The sequence below is a fragment of the Rhea americana genome, unplaced genomic scaffold, assembly GCF_003343005.1.
Source record: "Rhea americana isolate MKP2758 unplaced genomic scaffold, rheAme1 scaffold_22, whole genome shotgun sequence".
Lineage (NCBI taxonomy): Eukaryota > Metazoa > Chordata > Aves > Rheiformes > Rheidae > Rhea > Rhea americana.
In genome coordinates, this window is record NW_028186329.1 from 6,132,045 (window position 1) to 6,157,842 (window position 25,798).

Genomic DNA, 25,798 nt, shown 5'->3' on the forward strand with positions numbered 1-25,798 from the left:
TCCTGTGATGTCTGTCTGTACTGCTACAACTGACTTCTGTTTGCTTCAAACCATCTGTGTCTCTCATTTCCAAGTTTACAAGTGGTTGAAACTTATTTTATGCTTTTTTTGCCCTGGGGTAAGCGGCCACCTCATTAACTCCAGAATTACGGTATCACAGAGTAAATTGTTAATATACTAATCAGTCAGCAAAAAATAAACCAGATTTTTCCCTTGATTTTGCTGCTAAAGATAAGTAAATGTCTTGCAGATGCAACAAGTATTAGTGTATTTTCTTTTAAAAGCCAGTTAAATTTGATGCGGGCTTCTGTGTTTTTAAAATTAATCATACAGATTTCCTTACAGTTACTCTTCCAACATTGCAGATTCTAATAGACTAGCCTAGGGTTCTTATTTGACAACACATTTTTTGCTGAATGGGCTCTCATGTCTCAAAAATGATTTTTTAAAAATGCATACAAATCTAAGTGTATTTGGTCTGTTAGATTGCCCCTTCTTTACCTCTGCAAAAATGACCCAACAAGTTCATTAACCCCAAGTGCCGTGAATTCCCCCTGCTTTCGACGTTCTCCCGTTCTGACTCTGGAGCGGGTACCTGCTGCTTAATCTAATTAGTTTCAAAGGGAACGTCGAATCATTTCTCAAGAGTTTACTCTGACCCAAAACCTCTGACAAGAAAATATCAGGGAGACGAAACAAGAAAATTATTGTAGAGTTGAATAGCATTCTTGTTACAGTGCCTTACGCAAACGGCGTACGTGAGGAAACGGTCTTCAGAAGAGGGTGATTTCTAGAGTTTTGACATGGCGTTTGCGTGAGGTTGTCGTTCTTGTGGCGAGCCAGGCTGCTTCCACGGCTCGCTTTATCAGCCTCCATCCACCACCTGGCCCTTCCTTGTTCCCAGCAAAGGCAGCACTGTGAATTAGAGCTAGGAGACCTCTTTCTTAAGGAGTAAAATAGATAGATACAAATTTTATTTCCAAGCTGTTCTTAAGTCTTTCTTGGAGCTCTAAATGCTTTAGGATTTTTGTGGGCTTTTTCAGTTCATTTGAAGCTGCGTTATTTGACCAAAACCACGTTATTCGGCCAACAAATCCAACGTCCAGTCCAAGGTCCGCATGTTAAGAGAGCGGGCTGGGCTGCAGCGCCCTCGAATCGGGCTCGTGCAGCGGGCGGCTCGGGGGGGCCGAGCGAGCCGGGGGTGCTGCGGTGCTGCGCGCCGCGAGCTGCCGAGTCCCGCTGCTGCTCTCGGCGCTCCGGAGAGCAAGCTGCAGCTTCGCTCTTCAGCGTAGCGTTTTCTTCACGCTTGCTCATAGGTTTTCTTCTTTATTACTGACCGTTTACAGGCGTTGTAAACGTAGCATATAGAAAATACGTCAGTGGGGGGAAAATTCTGTACGGAAACAGGCAACAATTTTTTCAAACTCCTCTTTGAAATGCAGCGTAATTAAGAGTAAAGCAAAGAGTGATATTTTGAATGTACTTTAATGTCTGGAAGTTAAAAATGAAAATACTTACAAAACACTGTAGTTATTCTGCAGCTAAAATATTCTCTACCAAATAGTATTTTTCAATGAGGTGTGAATTATTTTAATATATTGTTCAGCCTGTCTACTTAAAACATTTGGTAAATTAAAAAAATACTTTTTTTCACTTTTATTTCACATTTAGAGATGTATTTGCTCTCAGATAATTTTTATGCAATAGGACTAAAAGAACACAAGCGCTATTTGCTTCAAAGTGATGTTTTAAGATCCCTTAAAATGTTTGTTGCCTTCCATTAAGTTCCTTCTGTTTTATCCTTACTTTGTGCTAATTTTATTTGGCTTTACGCGTCTTTAATGGGCGTATTTCTAAAGTGAGACTTTTCACAGCTGAAAGTGAGGGAGAAGGGTTGGATCATCTCCCCTCCATTGCCCCTGCCACTTCAGCGCCTGCTCGCAGGGCCTAAAGCATGCCTCTTCTCTCCCCCCGCCAGCTATTTCAGCCTGAAAAGTCCGCGCTTATTTTTGTGGGTGGTGGTGGTTTTCTTTTAGTCTGGAACTCGTTCTATGCTTTGGGCAATCCTCTTTGTCCTGCTTTGACCCTCTTCCAGCCCCATAGTGTCCTTTCTAAGAATCCGAACCGTGCACGCTGTTCAAAGTAGTGGGCAAACCAGGAAATCAGAGAATAGTGTTATATTCTCCCTCTTGTTTTGGTTCCTCTTTTAATATTTTCTGATTTTTAATAATAGATAATATTTTTTTCTAATTTCTAGTAATTTGTTGATTTCTTCTCTAATGCTTTCTGATAACATTTTTATATGCTTATTATTCAGTAACAATTAAAAAAGCAAATATTTATTGGATCTGTTGAAACCCCAAGCACCTCAGTCCTCTGATCACTAATGCTCAGCCCAAAACGCGTCACTGCGTGTGTTCCTTTTTTCCACGTATACATCACTTTACACTTGTCTCAGTGAATTTCAAGTACAATTTCATCTCCCGTAATATATTGAGTCCTGTAAGATATTTCCTGATTTCTTCACAATTGACCCTTCTCTTTACTAAGTAATTGATATTGTTGGCAAATTTTGTTACCTCATTGCTAAGTTCATTTTCCATGCTGTTTGTTAGCACACTGAACAGCCTCAGTCCCACACAGATCTCTGAGCAGTGCTGACGGTGACATCCCTCCGTTGCAAGCACGAGCTGTGTACTCCTACCTTATGCTTCACTTCTAACAGGTTTTTTTTACCTTTGGAAGAACCATGTCTGCCTGGTTTCCCTTAAAGCCTTGGGTGAGGGATTTTGTTAAAATAAGCCTTTTGGAAATGCAGATCGGCTCTATCAACAGGGTCACCCTTATCTGTGAGCTTGGTTGTCTTTTCAGGGGTTTCAAATAAGCTTTTGAAACAACGTAGCTCTTAACAGGAACCACAGTGATTTTTTGCTAACCTAATATATTTATCGATGTGCTGCTGGTTCTCTTCCTTATTGTCGTTGCTACTAACTTGTCTCATACCAACTAGCCAGGGGTAAATCCCCAGATCTCTCCTGGTAGTCTTTTTCAAAATCATTGTTTGCTGTGGCGCAGTCTTCTGGTTCAGAAGCAGCCATGCCCAATGCATTATACAGCATTTTGCTTCATCAATTTCTTCTGCAAGATCCTTTGGAGGAGTACTGTGTGGTCCTCTTGACTTGTTACTGAACTGAATGAATACGGCAAACACTCTTCTGTGTATTTCATGACTTCAGTTAGAGACATTCTCTGATGAGGATCCACAAACAAAAAAAGAAAAAAGAAAAGGAAAAAAAAAAGAAAAGAAATATGTGTTTTAAACTAAGGATTCAGAGTTTAAATCTGGCAGTGATGAATGTTGTAAGGGTTACCACTTATTGAAAAAAACAGAAACATGCACAAATCCCCCAAATTTAGAGGAATGCTGTTAGGATTAAAAAATATATTGAAAGTTTGGAAAATCTAGATCTGATGTTTCCAATAACAGCTTCGTTCACCCTAAGGTAGAGTATGCATTTATGAGGGTGACTTTAATTACTTGCTCAGATACTGCTGCGTAGTTTTGGTTTTTTTCCAATTAGATTTCTGCCTAATGCAGAAAGACCAGCGTATGGGAAGAGGGCAGTATCTGACTGCATGAAAACCAAAAACCTACTGGTTTCCAGACTTCTCAGGTGTCCTAATTTGCAACCAGAATAATTTTTTTTATTACAGCTTATTTGTATGTGATTATGTATTTAGCTGCTTTAAACTTAGAAGAGAGGGCTGCAAGCTTAAACTTCTGCTTTTACCTACTTTTTTCCCCTTTTTTGTGTGTTTTAAAAAAACAATGCAGTAGCTTTCTTCCAGACTTTCTTCCCCTGTACCTTTCAGGCATAACTACCTATTTTCTTTAGTTTAGCATCCTAGAATGTGTCTGGATCTACTGATTTATACCTATTATTGTCTAAAGTATTCCTGCACCTGGTTAGTATCAGCAGCATTATTGACTTAGACTTAATTAGCTGTTAATTGTTCATTCTCCTAGTGGTCCACTGACTCTTAAAAAACACTTCTGTTCAGTGATTTTAAAATCAACTTTTATTTCAGTGTCTGTCTTTGTCATTAATGGATCTGCTTCCTCAGTGTACTACCATTTCCTGTTAATTATTTTTAAAAGCCTTTCTTGTTCATGCTAATCTTTTTGCATAGCATTAACTCATACTGCCTTTCTGCTTCTCTTCTTTCCCTTTTGCTCTGTTGATTTTTTTCATTTTGGTTGCAGCTTTGTCTTATCCTTGAAACCTTTGAGCAGTGTCGCAGGAAACTATATTGACTGCTTCTACCTTTAATTCTTGTTTTTCAAAGGAAATGTGATCTGTTGCACGTTGTTTCTAATCTTTGAAGGGATAATATCCTATTTTTCTATGAAGAGAGATTCGTTGTTTGCTTCTACTTCATTATGTTCACAGTTTTCCAGATGTTTTTTGGTAATATTTTGTTATATTTTGCTGTTTTGTTTTCTTTTTTCCACATCAAATGGGTTATACTTGGCTTCAGACCAATCCCTTGGTAGTTAAGCGTAAACTTAACTGTAAATGTATAATTAAGTAACTCTCTAACTAAAGTACTTATTCTACCGCAAAACTTAATTGGTAGCACTTTTAAATCAAAGTGAGTCAAGTGCTCTAAAATTAGGTTAGATAAGGCTTAAGTGAAAATGCTAATAGTTTATAGTCACTGCCATCAAGTTTTATGCATATCTTTAATGAAGTTCCAGCAGTCATTTATCCTCTGTGCAGCTGGAGAACGTTGTGAAAGAAGTATTTGTCACACAGGAGGTATCTGGTGAGCTTAAGTTCACCAAAAGTATAATAAATTGGTTTGATAGTTGATGCGRGACTTTTTCTACTATTCTCCAGTCTTGAGGTTTGGGGGTGCAGCTCCCTTCTATTTATTTATTTATTATACGTTTGCGACTTTACGCAAAGTCCAGCCTTTCGTTTCTGTGGCTATAATTACTGTCATTAACTTCCAGGTAATATCTTATAGATCTTTGTTGAAAGTATGTTGGCATATAATACTTACCATCAGCATCTTGTTTCTGTTCAAGCTCCCCTGTGTAGAGGGCACCCCCAGCACTATTGACTTTCCTGTGGTTTGTGATTTAGGGGCATTACCTAGCTGGTACTTCCTATACAGCATCACTTCTATTTCGCTGTGTGTGTGTTTTCATACTACTTATGTCCGTATGCAGAGTTTAGCTGATACTTCTTTTGTTCTTACAAATTCACCTGGTAATGGAAAGCGGAGAGCCCTTACTGTGATAATTTAAGTGACGTATTTAGAAATATTTCTTGCTGATGATGTGCAACATTCTCACTGCAGAAGAACTTYATTGTTCCTTGCACTGAGTAATATAAAGCATTATATTGTATCTGCTATTTCTTCTTTGGAAAAGAAGAAAGCTTACTCTCAAAAGTCTGGTGCCTTCATCTACTCTATTTGGATTTTCATTAATATGTTCTTTTGCTAACCTTTTTATCATTTCCTGGGACTGTGTAAAGCAGCAGCAGGAAAGCAGGTTAATAGAAGAATATAGACTCTAAAGTGTTCTAAAAGATGTGGGTTTCGGTCCCAGTGGAGACTGACACTCCAGCCTACTTACTGTAGCTGGAACATATTGATTTTCTTCTCCCCCATTTTTAGCTGCACCACTGAATTAGGTTCTGTGAAGCATCTTTCCCTGTGAAGAGAGGAAAAACTGTCATGAACTTCTTCACCCTAACAGTACGGCATTTCAAACTGAACCAGAATGAATGGAAAAGACTACAAGGAGCCTTAAAAAAAAAAAAAAAAAAACTATAACTTAGCTCCCCCCTTTCATTTCTCCTTCACTGATGAGTGTTCCAGCAGCCTTGAGAAAGTGTGATAGATGATCATGCGAAAGGAATTTTAAAATATTTTTTTAAAAAACAGCAATAATAATAGTAAAAAAAAAAAAATCCCTGAAAACAATGCATTCCTGTGGCATGATCTCCTAAGGTTAGCAAAGTGGTCTTGTTCAAGTTTTCAGCGAGATGTTCAGTTACTGTTATAATTGGCTGATGAGTAGGTTTGCACCTAACTAGAATGCCAGTGTTCGATTTCACGRTGTCCTCTGTGAAGATATGTCACCATTTACCCTGGCTTTAGTGACAATTTTCTAAAAAGGAAACTCGTGGGAAATCATTATACTGTTTATATGTCTCCCTTGTTGGAGAGCATTATCCTGTGATATTTTAGCACTGTTTTCCACTGCATGATGGCATCTAGCTAAGGTTAAGGCAGAACAAGTCCCTTTGCAATTTTGCGACTATATTTTACTGGCTGAAGGAGAAAAGATAACCGACAATTAAGTATTTTGGATGTCACTGAAAGAACATGTGCAACTAATCAATGACGTCCTTAGGGAACATGATTTTATGAAACTGATAAGGTAGAAAAATTGGGATTTTAGTGATTTGTGTTACATAATAATAATTGCACCCTTTCAAAGAAAAAGACATTTCTGCTGATGTAAACATCAGGCTTTCCCGTGTGGTTTCTTTTTTTTCTGAAGCATGCAGTAGTTCATTAAAGTGTGACAGTAACGGATAAACACCCTTTACGATTTTTTTTAAGAAAATATGGTGCTTATGCTCCTAGTTCAGCTGAAATCAATGAGTTTGAAAAATGTATTTCTGGAGTTGCTTCCCAAATCACTTGCTAGGGGCTGTATTGGGTGTTTTAGTTCTTTTTTATTTTAGGAAGGAAATATGCATGCTGTTCTTTTTTTTTAAATTAGCCTATTTAACACTCTGGGGATGCACATTTGAAACTCATTGCTATGATCTTGGTAGAAATCAGATGCACTCGAAAACCACATTACTAATAGACWAATTGTAAGTTTTCATTTCTTTGAAAATGTATCTTCTAAGTTCCTTACTGCAGAACATTGTAGGCAGTAGTCATGTTTACAAGGTAATGTCCTTTACTTACTTGAGCCAAGGCTGCATTTGAGCACACTGCATCACAAGTAGTAGTGGCTTAGAGGTTCACCTGCCGGTTCATTTTCTGCTTAGCTGTTATTTAAAGACAAAGTTTGCAAAATACGCATTTCTTAAAATTTTTTGTCAGAACTCRAAAATATGTGGTGATATCCTTTGTTCTAGGTAAATTAAACCAATTATGATCGCTTTTCTTTCTAACTTAAGAGTATTTACTGAACGAAAGAATATGAACTTGAGAATCCTTCTGTTTTTCCCCTCGTGTCCRTTCTCCTACTAGTGGTGGGAAATACGGCTAGACATACACAGCTAATGCAGTGTGGCTGTTCTTTTGTTGTCCCTATTTTTTCTCTTTTCCTTCATTTTCTAGTGTGTAAATTGAAGGGCTGGATTATCTGCTGGCCCTTTTCCATTGAAGCCAATGGAGGCAGATAATTTGACCCTGAATTAGTATAATTAACCTGTGTCTTTTTTTTTTTCTTTTTTTAAATTCCTTAAAATCCATATTGCATTACATTAATGGGAAAATCTTCCCATGTTCAGTGCAGTCATACCTCCCTTCATGAAATCCTGGAAATGACAGATTCCACATTAGCAGAGGCAGGGTGCAAATACAGTGCTGTGCAAAATTGCTTTTGCTTTTTTGCAAACTCTACATTTTCAAGTTTACTGATCATCACATAGAGGAATTAACAATTAACAAACTACTTAGAGAGGACTCTGAAATAGATGCCRTTTCCTTAAATGTTTTAGTACAATTTTTTTGCTAATATCAGGGCAGATATTAGGCAGATAAGCTTTAGCTGGTTGGCAGGGTTTGAGCTGACTCGGTGCACAGCATAATGAGATACTAATCTGGAGTGGGCGGAAAGAGCAACAGAGAGGTTTGTTAGCCTTGTYGGGGCTATTTCTTTTTGCACAGTGACGTATCCTTCTGTTCTTCGCCCACAACCGCTGTTCTGCTCAGCAGCCTCAGCCGACAGCTCAGCTTGTGGAAGAAGCTGTCAAGAAGCGTGAGGTTGCACGGAAGTGTGGGATGCCCTTAACGCATCTTTATACAACTTGTTTGTAGTTCTCCGTTGCATGTTATCAGGGAGGTGGTTTTGTCTGGCATTGTTACGCAGTGCGCGCACCCTCTGAATATGCATCCCCCTCCACCCCTCCTTTTATGCATATCTTGAATGCAGAACAAGATGAATTTTGCAGCAGCAGAGTGCTGATTTCACAGAATGCAAATGAGGTGGCATGTAATGCAGCATCCTCGTATAGAGGTGAACTGAAAGGCTTAACACTTGCCTACATTTCAGACGTTCCTGTTTCTTCCGCAGGAGTTGACATAGCCATTAAAATCTACAATACAGCAGTTCAGAAGCTCTGCGCTGCTGCGTGTTCTTCCTTTTTTTTCAGCTTGATAGTGGTGACCTCAGCTGCTGTTGAAGAAATGTAGCCACCGAATTCAGAGTTGGGACTATAATATAAAAAAGGAAACCAATTTCCAAATACTTCCGTTTTAAAATTTATTTCTCTCTTTAAGTCCATAGACATTTTAGGTAATTGTCACACTAACTGTTTTCATTACACAGATAACCAAGCTGTTGGCTATTGAACCTTGGAGTTAGACTGATTTGAGCAGGTTGGACTAGGTGACCTCTAGAAGTTGCTTCCAACGTAAATTTTTTTGTGATTCTATTATCCTCCACATACTACTGCATCTTCTTAGTGATACTACGATGTGAAAGAATACGCGTGCAGGTTTAAGTTATCTCCTGAATGTAAGCAGAGGAGCCGTTACTGTTCTTGTTGCTTCTCTATGTGGATAGCTTTACTTGTGCAAGCAGTTTTGATTAACTAGTAATTTATGAATTCAGTAAAGCCTCTTCTGTACACACATTCGGTCTATGATCAGGCCTCAGTGAAGGAAAGCTATTTAGGAAAAAGCGTGTGGCTTTCATTTATCTGTGAAGTACTGTACTCAAACAGCTACGTAGATCTGTGTGTGCTCTGAGACTGGAKTGCAGCATGAACAAGTAAGTAGGGATTGAATCTTTCAGTGAGTCATTGGTTGAATTTATAAACTATTTTGTCTGTTTTATGTGAAAATTAAAGATCAGCAATGATTTGGGCGCTGCTTCTATAAAACTGTCAGGGATCTATCCTTTTCTTTAAAAGTCATTCTTTCATGACAAATGCATGCCGAACCATCTCATTAATTGCTATGTATGTTTAAGTAATTATACTGCTAATTAATTTACTTAACATCATAGAATCATCTCATCAGTGAAAAAAGAAAGAAGAGTGAGTCCAACCATTATGTTACTGCTCTGGAAGCACGTGGCGGGTCTAGAGAGACAGCAGCTCTTTGAGAGCTCTGTCGTTAGGGGTGGCAGCGTAGGTGTACGGAGTATATTGTAAGCTGATCTGTCAAGCCAAGTAAACAGTTTACCTTGTTAGCATTTACTTACGCATGCATTAATAAAATTGTAAAAACTAAAGATTTCYTTTTTTCCCTGATGTGCCAGACAGGAATCTTCTGGGAGGTGTATGTGAAAACACTGAGCTGTAGCTGCTTTATTTTATGTTTTACGTAAACAGAATTTTATTCACAAATGAGTGTGTCAGTACTTTACTTTCAGAATCAGACATCTCTGCATGAGACGCATCTAGCTTGTCACTGGTGATGACACATGAAAATATCTCCCATAGTCTAAGAACATAGTAGCATGAGCTGAATGTTTTTGATGTGATTCATTAAGAATTGTGGTTTCTCAATTGAAATGAAGCACTCCAATAAGTGAAAAATATTGGAGAAGAATTGAACAGGTGTTGCAAGTGAGAAGTGTTTTGCTAGCTTGAGCAGAAGTGTGCTCAAGTGTGTGATATTTAAAATACGAAAAAATCTTGGTTTTCTTATTGTCCCTTTTTTATTACAGACAGTCATTTTAGAGAATGAAGAACTCCCTAAAATATTTCTTGATTTCCTGAATGTTCGCCATGTACCTACTCTGCCAAAAGCAGAAAGCTGTGGGTAAGCGCTCRTTTACTGAAAAATATATTGAGGCCAAAAGGCCCATATCCATTCAGTGCTGATGCAATTGCATTGACTTAAAATGGTCTTGCTGCCAACTCTTACACGGTAAAATAAATGGGCATTAGGGTCATGTTAAGTATGTTTATATATCCCCAAAAGGTGGTAAAATAAATTTAGTCTGTTCAGAGACACTAGTGAGATTTAATGTAATGTTCTTGGAAAGCAAAGGAGAGTTTAGATGAGAAAAATTGGGTTTTTGTAGATCTTGGAGTATCTATTGAAAGGAATTTTCAAAGATATTCATAAAAACTCACTACAATTTCATAGAAAGCCTTTGTGTGTGTATGTTTTCTGCTTATTAGTATTTGGATGAAATAGAAATTTATTCTGCAGCCATCTTTGACCACCCATGTGTGTTTGGAAATGGTGTCTTTCATCTCTTTGGTAACACCTGCCTCAGTGGCCATGTTGCACTTCCTCTGGGAAGGGTTCTTGATCAGGACAGAAGAAAGGAATCCAAGTATGGTTATGATTAGTGTAAGGATAACAGAAATTCCCCAAATACCGTAACCAGAAACTCTTATATGTACAGGTGTAACGTTTGTAGGGAGAATAATCTCTTTTACTAGACAAGCTGATGTAGTTGGCAAGGCCAGCAGTGTTGTCAGAGCTTGTTCCCAAGAAAATGATGTGTCCCTTTCCTGCTTTTGGGGAGTTCCTGTGCATTAACAGCAGAGAATTCACACTCAGGAGGAGAATGGAGGAAGCTATAAATGATTTTGAGGTCCTCCTTAACTTAGAGTTGTCTACGGCCCAGAGTGGTCTCTAGAGTCTTTCAGACGTCTACCGCTCTGATGCGCCTGTCGTCACCATTAAAGCAGAAGTGTTACCAGGACGGTTGCATTGCTGAGCGGTGGAACCACGCTGGAAGCACAGCGGTGTGCAGAGAGCTGGGAACGGGTTGGAGGGAAGATCTAGTTTTTCCTATGTGGGAGTAAATCTGCACCTGCCTTTTGGTAAGATGCAAGAACGCAAAGGAAATTCAGTACAGCTTTAAATCATTTTCTACATCCTTAAACGGGTAACCTTGCAAAGGGTAATTTAGGTCTACATACAGGCCATGATTTTTCTGCAGATTCYTGGCATTGTTGTTTCAAAAGCAGATAGTAAGATCAAGCTTGGAAATTATTGTTCACTTTTAGTACAGCTAATGTTAAAGATCTGCAGGAATTATTCTACATATAACACACTTATACAATGGTTTTGAAAATGTTCATATCATAGCAAATATACTCCATATGCAGTCTATGTAATATTGTCAGTCATCCCACTTTCAGTACTGGAATGAAACTATAAATGTTCTGTCCTTACTGTCCAAAAAAAACAAAAAAGCTCCCCCAAATCTAAATATTCACTTTTTAGTGATCTAGAGACAAGCTAGCAGACAAGACTACAAGTTTTTACTTGTAGTTTATGATGTCAACCAATACCCTCAGTGGAATTATATCCTAGCACTGCATATATAGATAGATATGTATGCATGTGAGTTTATTATAGTGAATGGATGCTGCCACTTCCAAGCAGTGGCTGCAGAATGATAAGGTCTTTCACATTCATTTAATCATGTCGTATTATGCAGCCACTGACCAGAAAAAGAATGCTCCCTTTGGTGGTTGTTAAAGGAATTTTCTTTTTCTTTCTTTTCTTTTTTCTTTTTTTTTCTTTTTTTTTTTTTTTTTTTTTTTTTTTTTTTTTTTTTTTCTTTTTTTTTTTTTTTTATTGTAATCAAAGTTTCCTCTTGCTTTAATTGCAGCTCATTTGATGAAACAGAATCAGAAGAATCAAGGTGAGCTTGATTCCTGTTCTTTTTAGGATGTTAGATTAATAAACTACTTGAAATTATTGGTGTTTCCTGTATTTGTTCCTTGTAGTTTTAAACATAATATTAGTTTAGCCTTAAAACTAGGTATATTTGTTAAATATTGTGGCTGATTTCATCAGCTTTACTAGATCYACTTTTCATATGAACTGAGCATGCATCATGTATTGAGAAAGTTCTTATAAAACCGTAGTAGGATGTTGTCTATGAACGTTTCCACTCATTGTAGTGTATTGTTTGTAGCAAGGTCTATCAGAAGGAATTAGGAGTTTGGGTTTTCTCTGTGCATTCCGTGGAGCTCTGTATACACTTGGTTGCACAACCTCACAAGTATATGCAGACAGAGGAGCAGATAGCGCTGAGGTTTCCCGTTGGTGAGGTAGCCTGCATTATGCTGAGTACTACAGCGCAAATGGGGGTGAGGAAGACTCAGAGCTGGCTGCAGGCTGCCCCACCACAACGTGACCTGTTTACCTCAGGTTTCACATTGATGGTTTCACTTTGGGGCTGAGGAACGGCGAGTGTTGCTCCCTGGAAATGGGGTGTGCTCCTCTTGACAGCCCCGGTGTGCTGAAACGCGCTGACCCTGCTCTCGAGCAGCTTGATCACCTCGCTTTATCAAAGCTAGTTTGTAGAATATTCTGTTTATTGTCCCTTGATACTGACATCCCTGTTCTTGACCTTTCCAGCAAACTGTCCCACCAGCCTGTGCTGCTGTTCCTAAGGGATCCATATGTCTTGCCTAAAGCCAACGGTAATCAAACCTGTCATCTGTTAACAGCATTTTACTGATCTGACCCTGCACCACATAAACCACATTATTATTAATATAGGCCTAGTCAAATGACACCCGTCCAAAATCTAATAACCTGTCAATAAAGCCATAGTTCTTATGTAAGAGACTGCTGAAACCTTAAGTAGAATGGATGATTTATAAAAGGATGGAATTTTCCCCCAGTTTTCTTCTCAGTCAAATCTACTGAGAATTCAAATCAAAAGACTAAGAACATTGCTTTTTTTTTTTTTGTTGTTGACCCTTTGGGCTGTTTTGCCTGAAGCATTTGAACTAAGAGGCCCAGTCCTTTGTAAGTGCTTTTTCCCTAAACACCAGTCGATTTACTGCAAGCATGTTTGTATTTCCATTTGGATTATTACTATTTCTTATCATTTATAACCTCTAGAGCGCTTTAGAAAAAAAAAAGAATGTATACTTTAAGTGTAATTGATGGGTTCACTGGACATTCATGTTAGCCTTCATCTCTTAATACATGCTTCAAAAGAGTGTTTGAAATAGCTTATAATCAACTTTTTTTTTTAAGTTCTCATTTCTTTGCATTATGAATACACATAGAGCTTATTCTCTATCTTCTTTCTAGAATTAAATATGTGAAGAAAATACTATTTCTAGTAGTGCCTTCTACTTGGATTTATTGTTTTACTTGATAGAACCGTTACTACTTCTATATTTTGCATTCAAAATGTTTTTGTTTCTAGATTTTTTTATATCTCTGGATACAATTCCATAGGAGAATTTTTTCCCAGAACTGTAAATTAAGACTTTCAAATGTGGGATTTTACTTGATTTTACAAAATGCTGTGGTTGAAATCAAGAGTCAGGTTCTTGAGCTGCCTTGAAAATCACGGCACTTCGAAGAGTAATTTGAGGAAAGGACAGGTGTTGGCTTGTAGTTTCTGAGCCAGTGATGTGTACTTCCTCCACATTTTCAAGCTTTTCTTCAAAGCCACGGGGACTGGGAGAGCATGTATTTGGAGGTTAGTGTCTGTTGCAGGCTGTGTCCACGTTAGCAAGTAGAATGGCCCAACAGGATTGAGCTCTGGAGTCCTACTGAATTTGAAGTCCCAGGTATAGAGCGAAACAGTCGGTGCAGAGGACCTGCGTCACTGCAGTCCGCACTAGATACGTTCCAGGTTTTGGGTTGCTCACTTGTTTTTACACTTTGAACTAGCTTTAGCCKGGCCAGGTGGCTGGGCACCTGTTTGAGGTGGGAAAGCAAAGCACAAGACCAAAGCACCGAAGTGCTGTGCCTGGAGGTGGTGGGAAGGGTCACCTCCCAAGGCTACTGCTCACCCAAGCTGCAGCACTGACACCGGCGCACCTACACAGTTCCTTCTGTCTGAAAGTTTGCACCATGCTGCGATGCTAATATTTAGAGTTAGCAACATCGTATGTCTYACTCTTAATAAAGTTTAACATCCCTTTTAATTACAAACGTGAATTCCTCCAGAGTAGGTGTAAATGGTCAACATCTTTCATTTCATACTATTCCTGAGAGAGATGAAACAGATTTTACATACAGTTAGCCTGAAACATGAAGATAGCACTTAAAGTTTCCAGCCCACACTAACGTTTTGCTGTATGACTTCTTTTCAAGATTTGGCAGTTCTGCAACAGTATTTCTTTCTTCCCTAATGTGTATTCTTAGCATGGCTAAAATTCCTTTTATTGAATTCATTAGGAACTTTATAATGAATTTTGTAACTGTTCCTTTTAAGTTGTTCTTTACTTTGAATCAAAAATAAATGCTGCTTGTAACGTGTGACATGTTTAAATATCTAAAACAACGGGCTCTTCAGGCCTTTGCTAAGGCTTTCTTTTTGCATTTGACACACAGTGTCTAGAATTTCATACAGCAGGTGAATGTTCTTCCTTATCTTTGGAAGACCGTAAAAAAATAAGTTCACTTGCAAGTTATTTAACTTACTCTTTTATAAATCAAGACAAACTAGAATGTGAGTTTCAGCCTTAAAAAAGGGGGGCAGGGGGAATCAAGCTGTAAGTATAGATGTTATTCTGTGTTGGCTCAGTCTGGTTATAAAGAAAAAAGGCTTTTATACTGGCTAAATTTTAGCATTTTACCACTCTCTTGAATTTTGCTTTTTTTTTTTTCAGTTCACAGCACAGAAAAAAGATAAATGAGTCTTCTAAAATTTTCTCTGATACTTCAATAGGTTCTGATTCCTTTTTAAAAAGTAGTCATAGTTGTTCAAACTATGACCAAAAGTGCATGTCCATTATCAAATAACTATTCATTGCATTTACTCTTTGAAGAAGTCAAATTGTGAAAGTCGTTTAGATCAGAAGCGGAGTTAATCTCTCCGGGACACAGGAATGCCTATGTTAACGTTTTCCAATAAAAAAAGAAATTGTGCAGTTGTGGGGTATGTAGTGAAAGAAAATAGATGTTCGTGGGACATAACAGTACAGTGAGGAAAAAAATTTCACTCTTTGAGTGTTGTCTTTACAAAATACTGTGCTGCCATTACTTTAGCATTGTTGTGTTGCAACAGAATTTTTCAAAAATAGTAGTTACAAATAGCATTGATTTTTTTTCAGATTCACTTTTTTTCATAACAGCTGTGCACTTGAACACATCTTTTGTGTAAGGCAGCCATTTCTTTTTTAATAAAACACAAAAGACCAATTACATTCTGTTTTGAAGAAAAATGAAGAAAAAATCTAAAATAATGCATCATGCCTCAGGAGTTGAATAGTGTAATCTCAGATTTCCTGTCATTTGGTTGAAAATTGTTCTGCTGATTCTTTAATCCATGTAGGGGATCTGTGAGACTGTATTTCAGTGTATTTGTACATTAAAATTAAATTTATATGCTTGAATTTTTTTTAAGCAACAAAGCCTCACAGTAAATCTGGTGCTGTAAACTTGTTTCATTTTTTTTAATCAATATTCATTTTCCCATATACAATGTTTGTCCTATATATTACAGAAGAACCAGTAAAAACAGGTTTCTGAAACATCAGCATTTAATTTAGCCTGAAACCATCTGATTGCTCTTACAAAGTGTATTTTTAATACCATTAATGACAATAGCACAGGGTTAGTCTAGCAGAGCGATTTGGGTTAGCTGAGCTTGCAGGACTTCAGAAATCATTATTGGATTCAAAATATTAATGAGCAATTTATAATGACTTACTATCAGAAATTGGGGAGAAATATGCATGTATTGTTTGTGGTGGAGATTCAGTCATAACATCATCCTTAAAATCTGTTTGCAAAATCTTTAATACCATAGAATCACCTTATTAATACCTGCTAGTTTTAACACCTRTAAGCCAAAAAAATTGTTTTCTTGTTGAGTCCTGATCTACTTACTGTTTAATATTTTTACCTTCAAAGTGGTTTTAGCAGGACTAGGGGCAAAACTTAATTCCCACCTGTATTAGGTGATCTAATTTATCAAGTATCTTATGATTTTAATGGAAGCTGCATCTCACTCTTTCTGACTATCCCATAGGCTAGTAGCTGAAGGAAAGATTTGATTGGAGTGGGAAGTTCTGTACAAGATACAGTCTGTTTATTCGTATATGTGTGTGTGAATGTGTGTGTATATATATATATATACACATCTTCTAGGCAAACCCATTTCTTTGGCTATTTTAAGATCATAAGATCAGATCAGCCATTTTTAATGTTAATGCCTGGTGATTAAAGTAACCCCTTCATTAAGAAGGCAGGAGTTGGTGTATTTGAAAAATGTTTTCCCTTCAGTAATGTACATCCTGCCTTTCCTCTGTGTGGATCTATTGCTGTCTTTCCTTGGGTAATTCTTTCATGGTAAATTTAACATGAAAAGTGTCAGTTTCCGCTCTATCTGTGGTGAGAATAGAGTTTTTTCTCTTTCTGATATATTATAGGATGACTTTATGTAACATATGTGACATTTTATGTTGATTACACGGTCTAAAATTTTCCTGTCTCAAATGATCATCTCTGATGGCACAGGCATCCTCAAGTCTGCTCAGTCTAAACACTGCTGTAAACCACAATGGAAAAACAGCTCTGAAGTATTCCCAGTAGCAATCTTGGAATTCCTTCAAGTATATTGAGATTTTGTTAGAAATTGAATTGCCACTGTAATCCATCTTCCTTGTGAGAAAAGATTCAGATAAAGAGCTGGAGCCTAGCAGCATTAAGTATTAGAGCATCCCTTTAAATCAATAAACTACAAATCTGGCAGCGCATTCATGCAATGCCCAGTGCTATACTAAAGTGGCTTTAGTGCTGAAACAGCATTACTAATAGCACATCCCCAACACGGGTAAACAGTTGAGTGATGCAATAACCTAAATTATGCTAGGCCTTGCCTTGTTAAGTTCCACAAAAACATTTATATTGTATTGACATAGATAAGAAAGCAAGTTTTGTTTGTTTGTTTGGGTTTTTTTTCAGATGACTTTCCAAATGTAGTTATAGAAGGCATTCTGCACGGAATATTTTATCCTCATCTACTGCCCAGGTAGAAGTGGCATATGGCTAGAAGAAGCTGAAGCAAGTCTCCAAGTCATGTTCAATGGAATTAATGGGAATAAAATTCTGAAATGTGATAATTATGCTCACAAGAGGGACAGCCTCAGTTGAAATTCAAGCGTTATATCTTTTTATGGTAAAAATCAGTGTCATAACTGCTGCTTTTTTTTTAAAAAAAAAAAAAAAAAAAAGATATGGGAGCAACAGTACTGAAGTTATTTAAACCTTATCTCTAGACGTGCTCTATTTAACACTAAAAGCTGAAGTAAGTCATACACTGAATTACACTAAACTTTGAAAAGAATTGAAAGTTTTACTAATTATTTCTGGATTTCTGTCATAAATTACACTAAACCTTTGTGCACTAGGATTTTACCCAGCACATTACCCATTGCTGGCAGTGGACAGAAAGTGCTGGCACTGAACAGAGTATGTGAGAGATTGCAAAGAAGTGATTTTAAAAGCAAGAAAAAAAATGGAAAGTAACTTAAAAGTATTTTGTTCGTTTTTCTTAAGTTATTTTAAAAACTGCTCCTTAATATTAGGTTGGAAAAGAGCCAATGCATGTATATGGAGAGTTTCTATTGGAAAACAGGCTTGTATGTTTTGAAATACGTAGCTCTCTTCCAGGAAGTTGTCTAGACTTCATCTAAAGGATTTTATCTACCAGATTTTTACATGGCATTTATGAATCTCATTCAGTTATGACATCTAATGTGTGTGCATGTTTACTCTTCAAGTCAACTTGCAGACTGTGTTCCATATCTTAACATTTTATGAATCAGTGCATATGATTTTGTGGTAAGCTGAAGCAAGATTAAGTAGTAAAATAATAAACTAAAATGCATATATATGTTCAGATTTAACTGGAAATTTGTGTGTTACTGAACATTACAAAATAAATTACTAGAAAATGAATGTACTTTGTGTGCGTATCTGTTCAAATAAGACATTTCTCAGACCTTGTGCTATCAGAGGTGGTACTCACATCTCCATATGAAGCATGAGAAAATACTTGGGTGTCTGCTCCTTTAGGACTCTCAGCACTATGCTATCTGAAGATTTATACAATTTTATGTCTTGGAAAAAAAAGGAAAACATTTTTCAGTGTAGGTGGATAGCCAACAATTCACTGCATTAAACAGAAGAAGGGAAAGTTGTGCAAAAGAAGTAATGGCAAAGCTGGGTGCTAACACAAACCTGATGCTGGAGAAGCAAGAATTGCCTCCTCCTGTGTAATCTGTTTTAAAGGTCCTTGGGGGTGGTTGGGACATATTTAGAAAGGACACCAGTGATCTCAGCCTTATTCAGCCCTCTACTGTCTGAGCGATCAACCTTCAGGAACAAGCTTTAGCTACTCGTGCAAAGCTGCAGGGATGAGAGAGAACATGCCATTCTTGCTCTTGCTTCCAGAGTGCAGCTTTTTAGTGACTTTTAAAATGAACGTTAGGGGAAAAAAAACAGCACGACCTGAACATGGATAAAATTGAAGCCTGATTGCCTAGTACTAGGCAAATTTGGAGGCTTTCTCCATTCCTCTTGCTGCGTTTTGAAGAGGAGAGTAATCCTTCCACAGTTCTTTGCAAAAAGCATCRGTACTTCCCTTTGCCCTGGGGCTGTGCATGGTGAACCAGCAGAAGCAGTGCTGCAACGGCAAATCACCCCAGGTAAATCCCTGCCCCCCAGTGTCTTCCTGTTCCCTTGGGGGGTGGGGGGGAAGCAGGTACTTACAAGCTGTGGGCTGGGTGACTAGGGCCCCTCTCTGCAGTACTCACTTCCCCCACAGGTCATCTCGCGTGAGCTTCMGGACAGTGTCCTCTTAAAAGGTAAGTAAGTGTCGTGCTACCCACTTTGCAGGTGGGTGAATCCATTACCAGATCTAGGAATTGGCTCTTCTATCTTGAATTTTTAAAACACTGCAAACTCATGGGAAAAAATCTGCATCTCTTTCCTGGAAAATATTAACATGTTTTTTTAAAAAAAATGTAGTACAGTTGTCTAAGTGGTATTTTATACTGAACTTTTGTTTAAACGCTACCAATTTAGAAGTAAGGTAAAGGCATTGTTAGGCATTTAAGTAGCCTAACAAAAACAACTTAAAGACACATCTCCAGCACACAACAAAACTTTTAGTTAGTGTTTTGGAGCTGCATCTTAGATGGTATTAGTTATGTGTTATAAAATGCTTTGTGCTGTAAAACAAGGGGTTTTTAAATCATTTTCTAACCAACCATTTTATTTACCAATAAATTAAGCTGCTCTATCTTGATTACAGTATTGTATCTGAATACAGTCTTTTATTGAAAGACAGTAGGGGCTTTATCTGACACATTAAGATCAGAGAGATTTACCATCCCTGCTCTTTTATTTCTTCGAAAGCAGCACCCTTACATCATTTATTGAATCAACTGAAAAAAAAGCCCTTTTGCAAAAAAAGCAGCTCTTTATTAAGTATTTATTTGAAATCAAGAGTGTTTTTTCAAAACATTTCAATATTTTACTTTTTACAGGCATCTTAAAAAATGCAGATATTCTCACAGAAAATGTTATCAGATAAAATAGCAGTAACAGATATTGTAAAATTTCTAAAGAAAACAAAATGACTTCAATTCAAAACCTTTGAAAAAATAGAAATATTTTGAAATTTTTCAGGTAAGAATTTTTCTGCAAGTTCTAGGATTTAGTGGGATATGAACTTCAAGTTTTATGTATTTGGCAGATGTTAAGTATTGTCTAAATATAGTCTCATATGTTTTGAGGAAAAAAGTCAATGGATAATTGAGATCAGTCCAAAACTTAGGCCTGAAAGAAGAATGATTACATTTTATTTCCTATTCTGGTTTTTAGCCTCACCAGTCACCTACTTCCACTACAAATGGTTCCTTTACAGCTATTTTGCCACTGTTCACAATCACGCAGTCTTGAAGGGGGCGATCATGTTCATCTGTCTGCTGAAGCTCTATCGAGTGCACCACAGACTGTTTAAAAATAAAAGAGAGTTCAGGTTAGCTAAGGAAACTCCAGCGGCTCAAATCCAATACCAGGTAAATAACTAAATGCTCTTAGCGTTTATTTGTTTRTTTTTAAGCAACTTCTGAACAAAGACCTTTACCATGTTGAGTTCCCACAGACGTCGTCTTTCCAYGCTATAAATTGTGCCACTCYGCAACTGGCACACAGTTGACAGCACTAACATGGAAGGCTGCAGGCCCTTCTGAAAACACTTCCAGCCAGTAAAAATGTTAGAAAGGAACAATCGAAAATATCCTTTCAAATGATCGACCCAGCAAACACGAAGTCTACCTGTGATCTTTGAGCAGCAATTGAATCTACACATCATAAAGGATAAGCAGTAAGTTTTTTTTCTGATCATACAGAATAATTGTGTCTGATGACTCCCGCTACTCTCACATAACCTATGCCCAGATGGTACAAGTAGGCACCATGCTCTCCAGTATCTGGCTTTAGGTAATTGCTAATTAGTATACCTCTGGCCTAAAACTCTCCTCAACATTTTTTAATTACTACTGTAGCCGATGAGAACTGAATTCAATATGAAGGGTGTGGGGCAAGGGAAGAGTGTTTTGATTTGATGAGGCTTTCAAACTCTTCATAGATTTGATCAATGCAACAAGTCATATTTTCCCCATTCATTTCAACATCGATTAAGGGAGTAAGTTAAAGGGAAAACCAGATTAGTACAAGTACAGKCAGCTGGAAGTACGATTTCTTAAACTGAAATTCTGTTCCTCTACTGCAATCAAATATTTATTCAGTTTGCAGCTGTACATTCTGAGGATGCCGGTTATAAGTCTTTTTTTTCTTTTTAAACAGATCTAAATATATGCATTTGTATACTTCTAGAAGACCAAACTGTAAAAGTGTTACCCACAACTAGCACATGTTACAAAGCTAGATTTTAGCTTGTGGAAATAAATTATTTCATAGTGAAAGACAGACCTGAATTTATCCAATATTTAGTATGTACAGGTGTCAGTGTTGATTTTGATGCTTAGTAGTCTAAAAACAAGAAATCTGAAAGCAAAAGGGATGATTAAAGTTTCCATTTCTGTAATCACCACTTGCCATTTCTGTTCTAGTTTAAGCACTTCACATACATTTTCTATCTTGTCCATCTTAGATAACAAACAATAAACCGTTTTGAATGACTACGGTATGATAARTTACATCCACAGAGATGTAATGCTCTGAGATTTGTCCTGATTTTCCTGGAGTAATCTTACCACTATATTTTAACTCACCATTCCATCAAGGACTTTACCAAATACTACATGTTTTCCATCCAACCAGGAAGGCTTTGTCACACTGATGAAGAACTGGGATCCGTTAGTATCTGGGCCAGAATTAGCCATGCTAACCCATCCAATTCCATAGTGTTTGAGTTTAAAGTTCTCATCTGGAAATCTTTCTCCATAGATACTCCTTCCTAGGACACAAAATAATAAAGCAAACTTAAATAAATAATAAAAGAAATCTCCTTTTTGTTCAAAATGGAAAAAAATAAGTATAAATTCAGGAATTGAGAAGATTCAGAGGCTGAGTAAATGCAGCACCATAACCGTCATTGCTAGATCCTCAGTGATCCATAACTAAAAGTACTTTGTATGTAGAGGAAAGAACAAAAAAAAGCTAAAACACCAGCTATAATGAGGAAATATTTAAAGCTGATCATCCTTTAGCCTCTGAGTTTAAGAAGTAAGCCGAGTAYCTGCAAAGGTCCTGCTTACATACACCACTGAATAATACTATACTTTGCCCTGTTCAGCAAATTTAAATTAGGTAATTAAGGCCATTCAAATACRGTAACCATGCTTTGTGACAATTTTAATACGTAGTTTTATAGATTTTTTTTTCTCTAGTACATGAAATTGCTTTAGACATGTTTAGAAATACAGAGACCAAATGAAAGTTAGCTTAAAAGAGTCAGTGTGGAATTGTATAAATATTACATAAGGATTTCAACGTTCCTAAAATAATTTAGAAGAAAAAACATGAGAGTCATGTTTAAACTACCATAATTTTGAAAGGAGAAGGCTGTCGCGTTCTTTATTTGTACAGTGCCTAACACAGTAAGGCACTGTTCCCAGCACCCCGCCAGRTACTACCCCAAGGTATCAGCAGGCAAACGCACACTGCCTACCTTTAACGCTAAACTGCGGCTTCAGTGTTTTAGCCTTCCCCATTGTTCAAACTGCAAGGAAAAGCGTGTGCTGCGCGTGTTTCCCTTCTGTCCCAATGGGGAAGTCGCTAACATTGTATGCGGAAAGTTCAAATCGTAGCACCCAAAGAACGTGGTTGTAAAGGCAGAGAGGAAATCAGACGCCAGAACGCATGCAAGGCAAGAGATGCTGCGCTGGGCATGCCCTCCAAAGTGCCTTCTGGCTGAACTGGTTTTCTGGAAGCTCAAGAGAAAGAAGTGATATAAATGGCCAGAAGCTAGGTATAGCGAGTCAGACCAAAGGTAAGTTTATGATTTTAAATTTATTAAGAGAAAAAAAGGGAGGGCACAACCCTCGCTTTCTAATTTCTCTACAGCTGCTTTGAAATTCCTTCCCTTAGCACACTTCAGAGAGCTCCACCAAGCTGGGTGAGCTGAACGGAGAGGACAGTGTGTGTGCCCTCCCTCCTTGCCTTCCCTCCATGCTTGTCACTGTTTCCATCCAGATTAGTTTTCTGCTGGATAATTCGAGTTGGTTCACGTACAGATGCAACGAGTACCAGGGGGAAGGAGTAGAAGCACACAGCCAGAGCAGAAATAGACAGAAAAGATCTATCTGCAAAAATTGAGGACAGGGGAATCCCTAAGCATACAGATAATCTGGTAATCCAAGTATTTGCAGCTAATACGCCAAGAGGCTTAGAACTGTTTTGGATGCTTCTCAAAGAAATGTTTTCTTCATTGATTTTAGTTGAAAGAAAGAGCGGCAATGCTGTTTCAYCCATCTTTTCAGTAAACATTCAAAGGTGCAACAGAAAGGGAAGCTGGAAGATACTGAGCATGTTACCTCCTGATCCATCTCCAACAGTAAAGTCCCCTCCTTGAATCATGAAGTCTTTGATCACACGATGAAATTTACTTCCTTTGTATCCATATCCTCTCTAAGAAAAGGAAATAGTTCTTTAAGTGAATATAACACCCAGTCCTACACAGTTTTATGGGAATAAGCACATGCTGTGAATGGTCATTGTCTCTCAGAATATACCACAACCTGAGATAAACACTGATCAGAAACAAATTAAACTGAAATACAGGTGGGCTGTGCTGGCACAGAGCAGGTATTATTCAGCACTTTGATGCACTGATCGCAGTACTTCTGCCTGCTAGATCTGCAAGCTAGGGGTAGACTGAGGTGACGTCCAGTAGCTCATATTCACATTTTGCAAATAAAGCTGCAAGGCTTTAGGGATGCACGCAAGACAGCACGGCCTCTGGGACGGCTCTCTCCCTCACCAATTCCACTGAWTTAAGACTGACAGTTCACACTTGAAACAGCATTTAACAAACATTTACTTCCCAGACCAAACTTGAGTACATGGTGAGAGAAAAACCACATACTTCTCCAGTTGCCAGCACAATGAAGTTCTCCACTGTCTTTGGGACAACTTTTCCAAACAATCCAATTACAATTCTGCCAACATCTCTGTCTCCAATCTTCACATCAAAGAAGACCTGGATGTTTTTGTGAAGAAAACAAAAGTGATACAAATATGAGCACAACAAAAAGGCAAGCCTTTTGAAAACTTGAAATGGTAAGAAACAACCTTTGGCTGGTCTATGTTAACTGAATCCTTCAACTGCTGAAGGTGCTGCTTAAGAAAAATCTTYTCAGAGCTACTGACTTCAGATTATGCAGAATATGCATGAGACCTGGCGCTTATATGTTTTGATTCTTATCCCTTTTAAGTGCTCTGTGGGACTGTTCTGTCACAAGATTGTARGTAAGGTTCAAGAAGCTTTTTTCCAGCTATGCATATATTTAGAAGGCACTGTATGAAACAGTATGGAAAAGATGAAATATGAAAATAAAGAACAACAATGTTGCTATTCCAGCATCATGAACAATTTCAAGGAACTATAGTACAGACACTTCCCAAAAAAGATAGTTTGCTGTCCACTCTTGATCTTCATTGTTCTAGGCATTACTGCGTATGTAATTATATATGAAAGCCAAAATTTCATTCAATCATCAAACAATGAGAGTAAAATCTTATTGCTAAAGCATGAGGTTGTCCTCCTAAATATGAATTCAGAACTGTCCAGAGATATAACCAGGCTACATTAGATAGCTCATTGTCTAAAATCTTCAACGTAGACAGTGCTAAAAAGAGTACTTGAAAAAAGACAAATGAGTTTAAAAGCATTTTAATATAGTTCAGAACGTATCAATGCATATTTGAACAAGCAAAAATGTTCCAGTGACTACGGAAAATAGGAGCAGCTGTCAGGAAACGAGGCATTTTGAAGTTCAGAGAAAGTTACGTAAAGATTATTAAAACTTCTAAGAAACAGCAATGTGTATTCCTWCGACGTGGTATTTGTTGTTCCTTGTGGCACTCGACCAAATATTACTTGTCTGCAACTCTAAGAAGTTACTCCAATAACGATAATAAATGACCATAGTCTCTCTCCAATATGAATGCCTCTTTCACGCTCTCCTGTTAAACATTTCTACCATTTCTTGATCTTCCACGTGGCTGTGACTGCTGAACTTCTGGAYAACATTATAACGAACATAAAGAAAATAAAATTCCTTTTGCTACACTTCATCCACTTCCTTGGCACCAAACAAAATACTTCTTCCATGTGTGACTCCCAAAGTATTAAGAGCACGTTTTCATTGATTGCTTCACGACTTTGTAGACATACCTCGCTGAGTTTTGCGGCCAGGCCTATCGAGGCASGGGCTACTGCGTGCCTAGGATTTCTCAAYGCAGCTTGCGCTTCCAGGTAGGACYKCCTGCAAKGTACCAGCCTCGGGCAACGCAACTGGGGCTACCAGACAGCACTCCTGGGTCAGGACACCAAACGCTTTACAGAGCGGAGTCAGTCACACAGGGCAAACCCAAGCCAAGCGCTGCACCGCRCGGGGCAAAGCTACCGGCCCACTCCGCGTTTCCAAGCGGCGCTGCTGGGGCTCACCYCGCTCTCACGAACACAGCGCACGCTGCTCCTGCTAGCGCTCCACGTACCTGCGCCAGGCGGTCGGCGCTTTTGGAAAGCTCTGGGCTTCCCGATTACATACTGTGCAACGTGCCTGTGCGTGCTTCTGGCAGGAAATCCTGCACGCAGATACGGGAGCCCTAGGTGTCACATTCGCAGAGAGAAACCCTCTTCTTTTAAGCCATTTTTTACAGTTCTTTGCGAGGTCAGTGAGCATGTAGATCCTGGGGTCTGGTCCCCTCAGCAGAGCACGCCTGCATCTCCAAAAACTCCCGGTCAGATTCTTCACCAAAAACTCTTAAAGAAAATCGGTTGTTGTGTTTTACACAAACCTCTACTGTTACTTGCAACGTGCAGCGGTTATTCCATGACGGGAAGAAGGAAAGGAAAGGAAAGGAAAGGAAAGGAAAGGAA

General features: G+C 38.1%; 2 protein-coding genes across 2 annotated transcripts in view; one reads left to right on the forward strand and one right to left on the reverse strand.

Moving 5' to 3' along the window:
- Positions 1-18,120, forward strand: part of SNX24 (sorting nexin 24) — a 53,344-nt gene extending 35,224 nt beyond the window's left edge. Inside the window, exons 4-7 of the mRNA XM_085305420.1 lie at positions 9,938-10,032; positions 11,849-11,881; positions 12,604-12,668; positions 17,125-18,120. Coding sequence (XP_085161546.1) covers positions 9,938-10,032; positions 11,849-11,881; positions 12,604-12,668; positions 17,125-17,195 — 264 coding nt within the window. The 3' untranslated portion in view covers positions 17,196-18,120. The remainder of the gene's footprint in view (positions 1-9,937; positions 10,033-11,848; positions 11,882-12,603; positions 12,669-17,124) is intronic.
- A 1,579-nt stretch (positions 18,121-19,699) lies between these two features.
- Positions 19,700-25,798, reverse strand: part of PPIC (peptidylprolyl isomerase C) — a 19,014-nt gene continuing 12,915 nt past the window's right edge. Inside the window, exons 2-5 of the mRNA XM_085305331.1 lie at positions 23,780-23,893; positions 23,229-23,322; positions 21,465-21,649; positions 19,700-20,180 (exon numbers count right to left, since the gene is read on the reverse strand). Coding sequence (XP_085161457.1) covers positions 20,052-20,180; positions 21,465-21,649; positions 23,229-23,322; positions 23,780-23,893 — 522 coding nt within the window. The 3' untranslated portion in view covers positions 19,700-20,051. The remainder of the gene's footprint in view (positions 20,181-21,464; positions 21,650-23,228; positions 23,323-23,779; positions 23,894-25,798) is intronic.